At 36.1% G+C, this 12618-nt stretch overlaps 1 protein-coding gene across 4 annotated transcripts in view; it reads right to left on the reverse strand.

Moving 5' to 3' along the window:
- Positions 1–236: 236 nt before the first annotated feature.
- The window catches only part of Fstl5 (follistatin-like 5), a 309162-nt gene continuing 296780 nt past the window's right edge, over positions 237–12618 (reverse strand). For 2 of the 4 annotated variants that reach the window (XM_012289068.2, XM_012289072.2), the window contains exons 3-17: positions 10883–11018; positions 6475–6708; positions 5124–5305; positions 4016–4150; positions 3817–3949; positions 3559–3719; positions 3363–3486; positions 2866–3159; positions 2675–2814; positions 2239–2376; positions 1963–2178; positions 1634–1784; positions 1362–1562; positions 1095–1241; positions 237–1018 (exon numbers count right to left, since the gene is read on the reverse strand). In XM_012289068.2, the coding sequence (XP_012144458.2) occupies positions 789–1018; positions 1095–1241; positions 1362–1562; positions 1634–1784; positions 1963–2178; positions 2239–2376; positions 2675–2814; positions 2866–3159; positions 3363–3486; positions 3559–3719; positions 3817–3949; positions 4016–4150; positions 5124–5305; positions 6475–6708; positions 10883–11018 (2622 nt within the window). In that variant the 3' untranslated portion in view covers positions 237–788. The remainder of the gene's footprint in view (positions 1019–1094; positions 1242–1361; positions 1563–1633; positions 1785–1962; positions 2179–2238; positions 2377–2674; positions 2815–2865; positions 3160–3362; positions 3487–3558; positions 3720–3816; positions 3950–4015; positions 4151–5123; positions 5306–6474; positions 6709–10882; positions 11019–12618) is intronic. The other 2 variants (XM_012289073.2, XM_012289074.2) reach the window with 2 other exon arrangements.

Consider the following 12618-nt stretch of genomic DNA (forward strand, 5'->3'; position numbering starts at 1 on the left):
TTCATTTGAATCACATTATTTTTTGTTTTCTAATTAGCTAATCATAATTGTAATACGTTATTGACTCTTGATATCGTTTGAAGAAAGAAAAAAAAGTTCTAAGTATGTCGTTGCAAATAAAAAAAAGAAAAATATTGAATTTCTTTTAACTGTTTAAATACTTGGTAAAATTGTGTTTCAATTTACAGCCCATACCGGATAAGAAGTGATGATTATCCTAATCGCTATTCAGAAGAGTATAAGTGTAACATGTTTTTTTTTTTATAGCCGTAGAAATTTGATTCGGGAAAGTGAAACTTGTATGTATATATGTAGGTACAAAGATCGGAGATATGCAAAATTGAAGGAAACTAAGGCCACCGATAGGGTTAACGATTAGGTACATTAAATATATGTAAAAGACTATCTTTGGTATGTACATTAAAAACCTTATCGATAAATGTTTTTCACGATAAATATTCGTATGTAACAATCAAAAACGTTTACTCGATGGTGTCAAAAATACGCCATTAATAATTATCGATAGAGCGGTCTCGGAATATCCTAGATTTTTTAACGATAACCACAAATAATGGTGTGTTATTGATGTTAGAATATATTTTTCCCGAAATTTCTTTCGACCGTTTCTTCTAACCTAAAAAAACGACTACGATTTTCTTTTATATCTTCTCGTTTCAACAATACGAGCATATCATTCGTACGTGTTAACACGATTTGTCCTGTTCTCGACTATTTTCATCTACCTAAACGCCCTCTTTTTGTTCTATCGTTGTAAAAATGTCCATTCCTCAATGTAAAGACACTGTAAACCATACCACTGCTCCAGGATGCACCAAACCTCCGATTTCGCAATTTATTGTTCGAGTTTCGCCGTTCAAAACAAATAGTGCATCGCTCGATGGACTGACCATGTATTTACCAAATATGCCGCTCTGTACGATTGGTCGGTTTGGGTTTCCCCATTTCGTTAAATTAGGCGGGGTTGCTTTACCTACTCCTGTTATCATTTCCACTTTACCTACATAAAAAATAAGAACTTAGTCATTCAATTTTCTCTAAAAATTGCTAACACCAAATTTCAGGTATTATCTTACCAGTGGATAGATCAAGAAACAGGATGTCCTCTTTATCGATCGATGACGCGTAAATATCATATCCATGCGTCGTTTGTGACGGATAAAGTGCAATATCACTAATGTTCAACGTGGTTTTTACGTCGAACGCGAATTTCAGTCCTTCAGCTATAAAAAGAAAATTTACAGTGGTTATCACGGTTAATTTGTTTGATTTGGACTTTTCTTTTTTCTAAAAAAGTCTATCTTTCAGGATGGTAATTTGTACAAAAGGTCATCCACAATTACCTGATATTTCTTGTACAACAAGAGTTACACCGGTGTCTTGTTTGTCCAGGGTGACGAGATGTCGAGAGTCCGGTGAAATCGTTGGTCTTCCTAAAAGATTCGGTTTGTGGACGAGAACAGTATCAGTGAGATAATCCAACAATAACTGACCCGTTGGTCGATTAGTAATTGGTTCCTGGCATTCAATTATTACGAACCCGTCTGAAAGACAATATAAATAAATTTATGACAGATTTCTCAAGATTTATTGATTTTTGAAAATAGCTACTCACAAAGTACGGAAAATTGAACATTTGCCGGAACACAATCGTAAGAACTCAAATCAGCGCTACGCGTGTATTTCATGTTCTTCAGATCGAGTTTATACATGTTACGCTGATTCGTGTGACTCACGTAGCCATATTTGAACATACTGTCAATATCCTGTAAGAGAAATTTAATTTAATTCACATCAGCCATTTATAATAAAAATGCAAGTCTTTCTTCCATCTCTACTTTTGTATAAAATATCTAAATTTATTGCTGACTACTACCTTTATAAACAAGATACTAATAATTAACTGAAGAATGAATCTCAATATTCATTGAATAAAAAACTTACTTGTGGTTCGGGGATGTAAATATTCTGAATGATATCGAACTGTGCATCAATGGGTTCAGGTCGAATGGCTCGATGCTTTTTCTTCTGGGAAGCGTCCTCGATTACTTGCACCGTTTTGACACCAATATTTTCCTCGTTTCTCCAATTAAGCACCCACACTTGATCCAAGGAAGGTACGTACCAAAGTTGAACAGGATTTTTATCCGTGGGCACCACCTGCCATAAAGTGTCATTAACTTTGGAAATTTATGATAATTTGCAATAACGTTTACTCACATCAACTATAACCATTTGCACTTCGCTGATAACAAGTATCCGATCTTTTTCTGGTTGACTGGCGTACACATAGCGATTTGCAACGTTGATTGCACGTCCCCAGGAACAAGGAACATTTTTAACTCCACATACATACTCCTGTAAGTTTCATAATAAATGAAAAGAAATGTTTAAGTGTAAATTTTCTTCGAAAATTCAGATTTTAGTAATATAGATTGCTGTTTAAAATGATTAGGAAAGGAGAAACTTTTAGAATGAGAATTTCGAATTACAATGGATATTTGCCGTGAAGAAAGTTATAGCGCATATGCGGCGTAACAATGTGTAGATACAACGCGTTGATAACTCGTTGGCTGAATAATATATGGCGACGTAACACGTCAGTGAAGCACCATTTAAATAGAAGCAACGGAAGTTCGCACTTCAAACTTATTACCTGAGTGCCAGGAATAACATCCGTGGATCGAATCTCGTGTCTCGGTCTACAAGTGGAAGGTTCGTAGACTAAAATGCCCCACTCGTGGAAAGAGAAAAACCTGCGTTCTTCGTTTTCAGTGGCTAAAATAACAGTGGTTACTTCAGGTTAAAAACTTGTAACAGGTTTCGAATATCGATCATTATACTTACTGGGTGTAGGTTGCTCTTGAACAACCAAACTGCTTATGTCTCTGGTCACGCCACCGACGCTGCTAGCTTGACACATGTAAGCTCCCGTATCAGCATAATCCACGTTCTTGATGATGAGTTTAGTACCGTTCCCGATGAGATCGTACTTGTCTGTTTGATCGTGATTCAATGGTTCGTCGTTTTTCAACCACTGTACCCTCGGTAGAGGTTCACCGGTTACGTGACATCTTATACTAGCTTCGTCTTTCAGATGTTTTGCTTGGAATTGCGGCGTTACTTTTACCTCCGGAATAGCTACGAGAATTAGAGGCAAAATATACTATCTTGTAACACCATGCTGCTAATTTGCAGTACTTTTTTAAGTTCAAAATAAGTTGACGTGCAATTCAAAAATTTCTCTTCAACTTCGGATTTAAGCCCTTCGCTTATAGCGAGTGCTTCGAGTATACGGGTACTCGGTTAATAAAAGTTTTAATCGAAACTTCAAGACGGCTTACTGTGAATGGTTAACACGTGCGTTTGAACGACGTCTTGATTTCTGACCGCGTGGCAGGTGTAATTTCCGGCGTGTATCAGCTGCACCTTCGTCAAGTAGAGACTGCCGTCGTTGAAGACTCGAATCTGTCGAAAGAAGATGGTGCTCGTAGATCATTGTTAAAGTACGAAGCGAATAAATCGTTTTTTAAATAGCACCTCAGGCTCGTTTAAGGTCTCCAAATCGGCTTCGTTGCGTCGCCACACTAATGGAGGTGGCGGTGTGCCGGTGACGTCGCACTTGATTTCAACGTTATCGCCCACCCTCGCAGAAATGTGATTCACCTCCAGAGACTTATCGAGAGACACGACCGAGACACCTACAAACGATGCATCGGTTTAACTCGTTTCGCCGCGAAACTCCTTCGTATTTATCGCTGTACTAATGGGAAATCAAGTATTCCTAAAGACACTCACTGTAAAGTTTGCTGAACGCCATATAAAATTCGTTTACGTTCAGCTTCCCGTCCCCGTCCGTATCGTCGTAATTGATCATGTGACCCAAATTGCAGCCTTTACATAACTCTTCCAAATCCTCGTTCTCCGCTACCTAAAATTTCATGTGTGCCGTATGCGGACAAGGATTATCAGACATTAACAGTGAAAAAAAAACTACCTGCTCTAATTCCTCGCGTTCCAGGTTTCCATTATTGTTTTGATCGTAGTGAGAAAACATTATGCTGACGAGGTATTCTTTACTATGGTTGTCCTGAGCCATCAGCCTCGCATGATTGTACAGTAGTAGATTATCCTATAAAAAATAAATTGTAAATTCGATACGTAGTTTCTTTGGGCAAAAGTATGATTCGTAATTATTTTAGGTATCTGTGTTTAATCGTCTGATGGCGTAAGGATTTTAATTTAGAAACTTTTTATTTGATTTTAGTATAATTTTCTGTATTTGTAGATATTGCTTATGAACTGTCGCTTAAAACTGCCACGTTTTAGCTCGACTATATTTTAGCCGAAGAGTAGGTCTGGAACATGACTGACCTGGTTCTGTGTTCGAGGGTCGCGCCGCAGGTTATGCATTGTTAAAATTGATGGCACCGGTGGTAATTAATTTAGATAGACTCATTAAGTTTCGCACTGATTGCTTTAAAGTTTCATAAAATCAAAGTCGCTTATTTAATTGATACATTGAATGCGTTGGGGGTCATAAATAATTTTAATCCTTGAAATAATCGGATCAATCAGCGTTCAGACGTATCGAATGCGAACGGTGCATTGATTAAAATTAAGCACTCGACTATGCAAATAGACTTTGGCACGCTGGAATTCTGCAACTTTAGTTTGAAATTTTTTCTGATTCTGAAATTTTCGAATTCGGAAAATTTGGAAATATTCAATTTGAAATTCTGGAACTTTGGAATTTTAAATCTTCTGAAGTCTTGAACTCTGAAATTTGAGAATTCAGAAATTGTAGAATTTTGGAAATTATGAAAATTATGGAAAATCTGAAAATTTAAGAAATGAAATATAAAAGTTACATCAAAGAAATGTACCACTTTCATAAGGAAGCTTGCAATGAAGTGGCCTATTCCTTTGATTTACATTATTACACCGTAAGTTGCATTACGTCTACTTTGCCACTGTAATTTGTACTCTCAAGGAATGAAATTTCTCCGAGTAAACATAACCGGCTTCCTTCGCCATTTTCCCTAGGGATACCGCGTTCCACATAATACGTGCACACCTTGAATAAGCAATAAAAGTTAGCATACCTTCATTATTTCGTATTCTTGATTCGTGCACTCTTTTGTGTCGGTATCATTTTTCTGCAGCACTAAGTTGTCCTTCAAACTGCCCTTCTTCCGGTTCCTGAACCTCGGATAAGAAATCGTTTTCGCTGTTTTTGATGATCCGTCCATGTGCAATGTTCTTCGAACGTGTGCATTCTCGATGTCTGTAAAAGATAAAAAGCCTGGAATTAACGCTTCGAAGCGTTTAATTTATTCAAACGTGTAAAACAACGATCAGGTAATGATAGAGGTAATTGGAGAGCAAAATAGCAGAAATACTTTTCTGAACGTTAAATTTGTATCGTTGGAATCAATCTCCTGGGATTACTTTTTCGATTAGATTTGCGATTAAATTCACGACTTGCGAAATTATTTCATAAAATTTATTGAACTCAACCTTGAGTTTCCATCGAAAATCGAGTAATGTAGTGATAACTTTATGAATTTATAAAGAAATTATTTGTTGATCATTGTAGAACTTTTATTTAACGTTCTTGTTTTCTGAATTTGGTTAATTTAAATTTGTGTCTGTTATAAATGTGACAAGTTAATGATGCCTGTTAATTGATTATTTTTCAATCAAAAGCCTAATAAAATTAGACAATTATATTCCAATGCATTGACTACCACGCGGGTCATCGGTGACGGAGCTACGGATGAATGAGAAGGAAAATGAAGAGATAAAACTACGATTAATTATACGCAAAAGTTTCTTTTTATTAAATCAATTGTCGCTACCAGCTAATAAAATACCTATTTATTTTTAACCGAACAGTAGTTGAATCGTTATTAATTAAACAGAAATGATTCTGCTTTTACCCGCAATGGCTTTGCCTGCACAAATTTCTGTCTCTACACGGGTATAAACCTAGCAGTTCGTTAGCACTATACCAGAGAGAAAATGTACAAAGGAAAAGACATAATAACAACAACAAGAAGAACAATAATAATAAGAGTAATAACAGAACCGCAAGGAACAATAGTAATTAAAAGGAACAATAGGAAAAAACAGAGCTCGTCCGGTTTCAAAAACTCGGCATAAAACTGCGAGCGATAATTTTTCATACATTTTCAAAATATTCCTTATCATTTCAGTATTTGCTTTGTAATAATGAAACAAGTAAGGTACGAAATAACGGATACGCGATTTCCATTATCCACGACCCGTTTAATCGACATTAACACGATAAAACAACGCGTTTAAAATTGCATTAAAGCATCACGGACCGCCATCTAAACGACGGAAATTTCTGCATATGTCACTAACGACTTTAAATAAAAAAAGAACTAGGTCATCTTTTTTTTCTTCTTAATGCGTTCGATTTTTTTTTACCGTGATGTAGGCATCTCATCAGTCTGCTTCTGGTCAACGATGATCCAGCGTGGCAGGCAGCTCTATGCAGCTCGCAGTGATTGGCATAAATCTTTCCGTTGCTCGCGCAAACCGGTCGATGCCTTCGCGGGCATTTTCGCGTGCAGACACACAGGGCGACGGTATTGTTCGGCGAGGGTTCGCATTCTCTGCCAACGCCGCAATATTTCTTCACGCAAGGATCAACCGTGGGAGCTGCGGGAAAAATAGCAGAAGAATCATCAGGAATTCGCCACAGGATACCTACATCCTCCACAGTTATCCTTCGGAGAACGGACCCCGTGCTATTATGCTTTTATCGATTTCCAAATTTCTACTCAATGTCCTAAATGAATTTACAAATTTATTTCTGTTTTTACAAATTTTTATACTTTTTTACACTTGCTAGATTATTAAAATTTTTTAAATTTCCACTAAATTCTCAAGAGATTTTGATGAGATTATTTCAGGGAGATTTCTTTAGAAATTTAGTAAAAATTTTAGAAATTCTAATAATTTTGCAAGTGTAGAAAAGTGTAGAAGTTGGGAAAACAGAAGTAAATTTTTGATATACTCAAATTTCCACTTCTCCAAATTCTAAACTCCCAAATTTCCAAATTCTAAATTCTGAACCCCCTAATTCCTAAATCTCCAAATTTCCAAATTCCCAAATTCCAAAATTTCCAAATTTCCAAATTTCCAAATTCTCAAATTCCCAAATTCCAAATTCCAAAATTTCCAAATTCCAAAATTTCCAAATTCCAAAATTCCCAAATTCCAAAATTCCCAAATTCCAAAATTCCCAAATTCCAAAATTTTCAAATTCCAAAATTTCCAAATTCCAAAAATTCCAAATTCCCAAATTCCCAAATTCCAAAATTTCCAAATTCCAAAATTTCCAAATTCCAAAATTCCAAAATTCCAAAATTCCCAAATTCCCAAATTTCCAAATTCCAAAAATTCCAAATTCCAAAAATTCCAAATTCCAAAAATTCCAAAATTTCCAAATTCCAAAATTCCCAAATTCCCAAATTCCAAAATTCCCAAATTCTAAAATTCCCAAATTCCCAAATTCCCAAATTCCAAAATTTCCAAATTCCAAAATTTCCAAATTCCAAAATTTCCAAATTCCAAAATTTCCAAATTCCAATATTTCCAAATTCCAAAATTTCCAAATTCCAAAATTTCCAAATTCCAAAATTTCCAAATTCTAAAATTTCCAAATTCTAAATCCCCTAATTCCTAAACCCCCTAATTCCTAAATCTCCAAATTCTAAATCCCCAAATTCCAAGATCTCTAAATTTCCAAATTCTGTAAAAATTAACAAATTTTACTATCCAAAAATTTGAAAAATTTCAAATTCAAAAATTGCAATACATGTAAGTTCGAAATCGATGAAGCTTGCAATTATAATTGTTGAGACTCTTTCTTGTGTACTTGTTCGGAAAATAAGTTTGATCAACATACAACACGAATGTTGTTTTTATCAAAGAGATACGAATGGTTCATTTAGTAGATCTGATCACGTTTCGATAAAACAGACGCACTGTAAAGGAAGAGTTAATGATCGGACGCGTGGACCAATACACGGTGTAGAGTTGTTTGCATATCATGGGCAAAACGTTTAATTAATATTTGGCTTGTTGAACTGTGTTCTTAAACGATCACCATTAAACGCATCTATATTATAATATGTACGTTCTAACTTGCGAGTACGACACTGCTTATTTTAACAAATAATTGGTTAAGTATTAATGTATATAAATTATATTATTTTTAAATGTATATAAACTTCAGATATATTATTTCGATTGTACTATATTAATGACACTGGCATAATTTTTAAGTTTTACATCATTATGTATAAAAATATCTAAACTTTCTATTATCGATACTGAGCGTCTACTTGCAAATCACTGATCAGCAAATTGCATACATTATCAGAAATTAACAATTTTAGCATAATTGCATGTATCGCAACGAGTTTTCAATGCAGGATATCCATCCACGTTAAGATGAATAATAGGCTCATTGTCAGATATGATTGACGTTGATCAATATTCAAATTCCGCATTTCATACCGAAACATCGCGGATAATTACGTAAATGATAATAGCCGTAATACGTCGTGTGTTTATGTTTGTAGAAACTCAATCATACTCTGATATCTGATATCGGGGTAACTGATTACAATCACTAGCTACGATGCTTCTGCTCGATTTCCACGTGCATTGTAATTCGGACCAATCATGAAAATGGAATTTCGTAAATCTCCATTATAAAATTGAAACAAAGACGTGGGTTGGTCAGAGTTTGAAGTAGTAAGACCACCATATTAAATGGTGTACAATATACGTATAACTGGGAAATTATATAACCCTTTGCACTCGAAGGTAATTTCACTGTCTTGCAAACAGCAACTTCAAAACTTATTTAAAAAGTTAAATTAATTCTTTGAGGTTATTATTCCTCTACTAATAATTTCCATTATTTTTTTTCACTATATTTATACATCTCACGTGTCATATTATAGAATCAGTTAAAAAATGCTTATTTTATTGTTTAAAATAAAATGGTGACTGAGAGTCACCTCTCGAACGCAAAGGGTTGTAAAACGCCATTATTTTATAGTAGCTACAATATTACGATTTCGATAAAAGTATACAATATTGATAGCGTGTAACATGTAAAAAGAAAAATGTACGATAAAAACACGAAACATATTGTATATAAATATTCGAAGAGAAGTTGCGTGTTAATCGCGAAGCACAATGTAACCAAGTTAATATTTTTGGAGACCGTATCGACTAGCAATGTGCGCCATATTTTACGTTGTCGCGGTACTATTAATCTTCGGGCTCATATTGTACGCGATCCTCGGGGTGTACCATCTTGTTTGAGAACGGTATGCAAGATTCAAGAGGAGAGAAGCGTTACGCGAGAGAAAATAAATAAAGTAAAGAAGGGATCCACGATGGTCCCTGTGGGTGTTCAAATTGTCGGTGCGCTGATTATCACCGGTGTGGTGTGCTTCATTCTCAAGATACAATACTTATAAAGCTTCCGTTCCGACGGAGAGTTCTCCATTTCTTTCGTTGGACGAGCCCCGGTTAAAGGTACGGCAAAGATCTCGTTTTCGCCGACGGTTTCGTTTCTTTCTCTTTCATTTTAAATGACCATCGTTTCGGAACGCGAAAGTCCGGGCTCTAAAAGACCCCATTGTACACCGCAAATTATACATTCACCGAACAATGATTTAATTAAAAATATTCAAAGTTGGGGAAACGGAAAAAGACAGCAAGGAACGCATCAAACCCTATTATGCGAAGTATAATGTCGCATCAAACGCGGCTCGAGGAAACACGTTCATTAATTTTTTTCCGCGATGCTGTTGACTTTGCACGATTCACCATCGAAATAACAATTTTCACGAGATCATGACATGCGTAATTTAAATTAAAAGATCGTGTTATCTTTCAATTTTAATTCAATTACGTTGTTTCTATACGAGGTTATTGCGAATGATTGGAAACATAGAAAGTCTGATACAAATTGATAAAATAAAAGCGTTTGTGCACTATTTATGTCATATTCATTTGAAGCTTCGAGTTTTATGAAATATATGAACGTTTCTCCAATATTCTGACATGTGCAAAATGGCAAATAGCTCGTTGGAATAAACGATTATTTAACTTTCAACGCCACAAAACCCAATTTCAAAGTTTTAAAGCTATTTTTATATTTGAAAGGGAAGGCGTAAAGTAAAGATATCGTTTTGTTACTTTCAAGTGCTATACAGGGCGTCTCACAACTAATGGAGGTCCCTGAAGTGGCAGGTAGCTGACGGACCAATCAGAGCGCGATTGCGCGCGCGCAGACGCGAGAGCGACACCTTCGAGTCTAATGGCCGCGAACGTGATCAAGCGTTCTGATTGGTCCGTGCTTTTCCTTAATAATTCAAAAACAAAGCTTCAAATCCCATTTTTGTAAAGGGAAATCTTATTCAGAATCACGTCAGCTATCACCCATTTCAGGAACCTACACTAGTTGTGAGACACCCTGTATAATAGAATAACATTTGGAGTTCAATGGGTAAGAGTGTCATAATTTTCATGAAACATCAAATTGACACACCACAAGTTATTTAAGAAAATTTTCATGTCATCGAATGATTTAATATGCGTCAAATAATTTCCAGCGGAATTAAAGTTTCTTTCAGACAAAGAAAACACTGTTTCTTGCTTCGGTAAATCGCGTCCCGCCGTTTCTTTACGCGACAAACGGGAAAATTGATTAAACATTGCTATTTATTGCGAAGTATATAAAACCACCTAGCAGCCATCGTATCGAAAATGTCGATTTGCGGATCGTGTATACGTTAACACTTACTTTCAGGTAGATACGGTTCTTCGGGAAGCGAAGATCGATCCATTAACGGCGACATCGTCATCGAGAGGCTGTTACTCCTGGACAATGAAGCGTCATGGTTTTCGGCCAGCGTGAAGTCTCGATGCCGCCTTGAGTGCTGAAAAGGAATGAAAAATGCATACGTAAGAGCCACACAGGGAACTGGGTTAAAACGCGACGGGGTCAAGAATGAAACTGACGAACCAGTTACTTGGCAGAATCGATGGAAGCCACGATCGACCGTTCAGATTAGGCACGATCGAGCTTGGAAAAAAGCTGCATCGTTAACGAAAATTAGAACAGACCACTTTAGCGATGATTGAGAGTGGGCCATTCTTCCTTTTGTGGAAATACGCAAATTTTCATCGTCCTCTAACGATTTTTCGCTCCGCGTTTCATCCTCTTATTAAAAATGGCTCGATGGAAAGAAACGGAGAGTTATCATCAAACTTTCTTACGAAATTGTTTCTTGTGCGTTTCAGAGTTCTTAGTACGAATTATCATCTTTGTTATAAGAATTAAACTGCTTAAGCTAACAGAAACACGTTTCTGCAGGGAGAATCTCTTCTGTATCAAAGAAATTTAACTTCCGGATGAAACGAATTATTTTCAAAGCTTTATCGCAGGATTTGGACTAAGGACATATAGCTCTAAATTCTCAAACGCAAATTTCTTAATTTACAAAACTTGCAGTTACAAATTTAGGGTAAGGTTCCTCAAGTCGTACCCCCTAAGAAAAAACAACGAGTACTTAGCAAATATGTAAAAACTATATTTGCTATTTGATTCTAGTGTAAATATTGTTTTTACTTATTAGAACAACTCTGAACAATCTTTGTGTTGTCAAATAAATTAATGTAGCTGTAGTAGCCATAACACTTCAAATATAGAACAGGTACGACTTAAGCAACCTTACCCTACAAATCTACAAATTGAGAGGTACAGAATTGACAAGCTGAAAGTTGAGAGAATTATCAAATTTACAAAGAAATTGAAAATCCTCAAAATCACAAATTGAGAAATCGTCAAACTGCGAGAATAATTTTCTTTGCCAATAACTGGTTTAATACCGTCGTTCGAAAGGCAATTTTTTTAAACTATGAGAAATTGTAAAAATACCGTGGACACTGGTTCTGTGTGCGTACAGTAAAGCTTCCTTCTATGATAGAGTATCAATACCAAGAGACAAATGCGTTAGAGAGAAATTGGTTTCAGCATCGAGCGTTCGAATTTGTTCGATTTTTCATACTGTGGATATAGATAGGATATAGAGTGACTGGTCACAGGCATCGTGGAGGAAAAGCAGGAAGAGAAAACACGAATTGGTCGGGGATCTCAAAGCGATCGTCCGCACGTTGATGCTCGCTGGTTCTTCGGAAAGGGTTAATATACGAAGCTGAAATATCAGAGCGACATCGGAAAATATGAGTCGTTTTAGGATCTATTCGGTCCCGCGACCAGGTTATTTCAGCGGGAAATTTATGGGGACACCACGGCGTTCCATATCTCCATTAGTGTCGCCTAAAATTGTTCGTTCACGGAACGGGTGTTTTCAATTACTCCCGGAAATTACCGGCAAGGGAGAACAACTCTTTGAGCGAACTTTAAGAATTAATTTAGATAGCTGGGGGAACTTTGTCTTTAAGAATCGTTAAACTTCAAATAGTCTTGGGACTTTTTTGTAGGCACCATTAGGATTCCGCCGCTGTTTTATAACG

This window comes from Megachile rotundata, chromosome 1 (genome assembly GCF_050947335.1).
Source record: "Megachile rotundata isolate GNS110a chromosome 1, iyMegRotu1, whole genome shotgun sequence".
Lineage (NCBI taxonomy): Eukaryota > Metazoa > Arthropoda > Insecta > Hymenoptera > Megachilidae > Megachile > Megachile rotundata.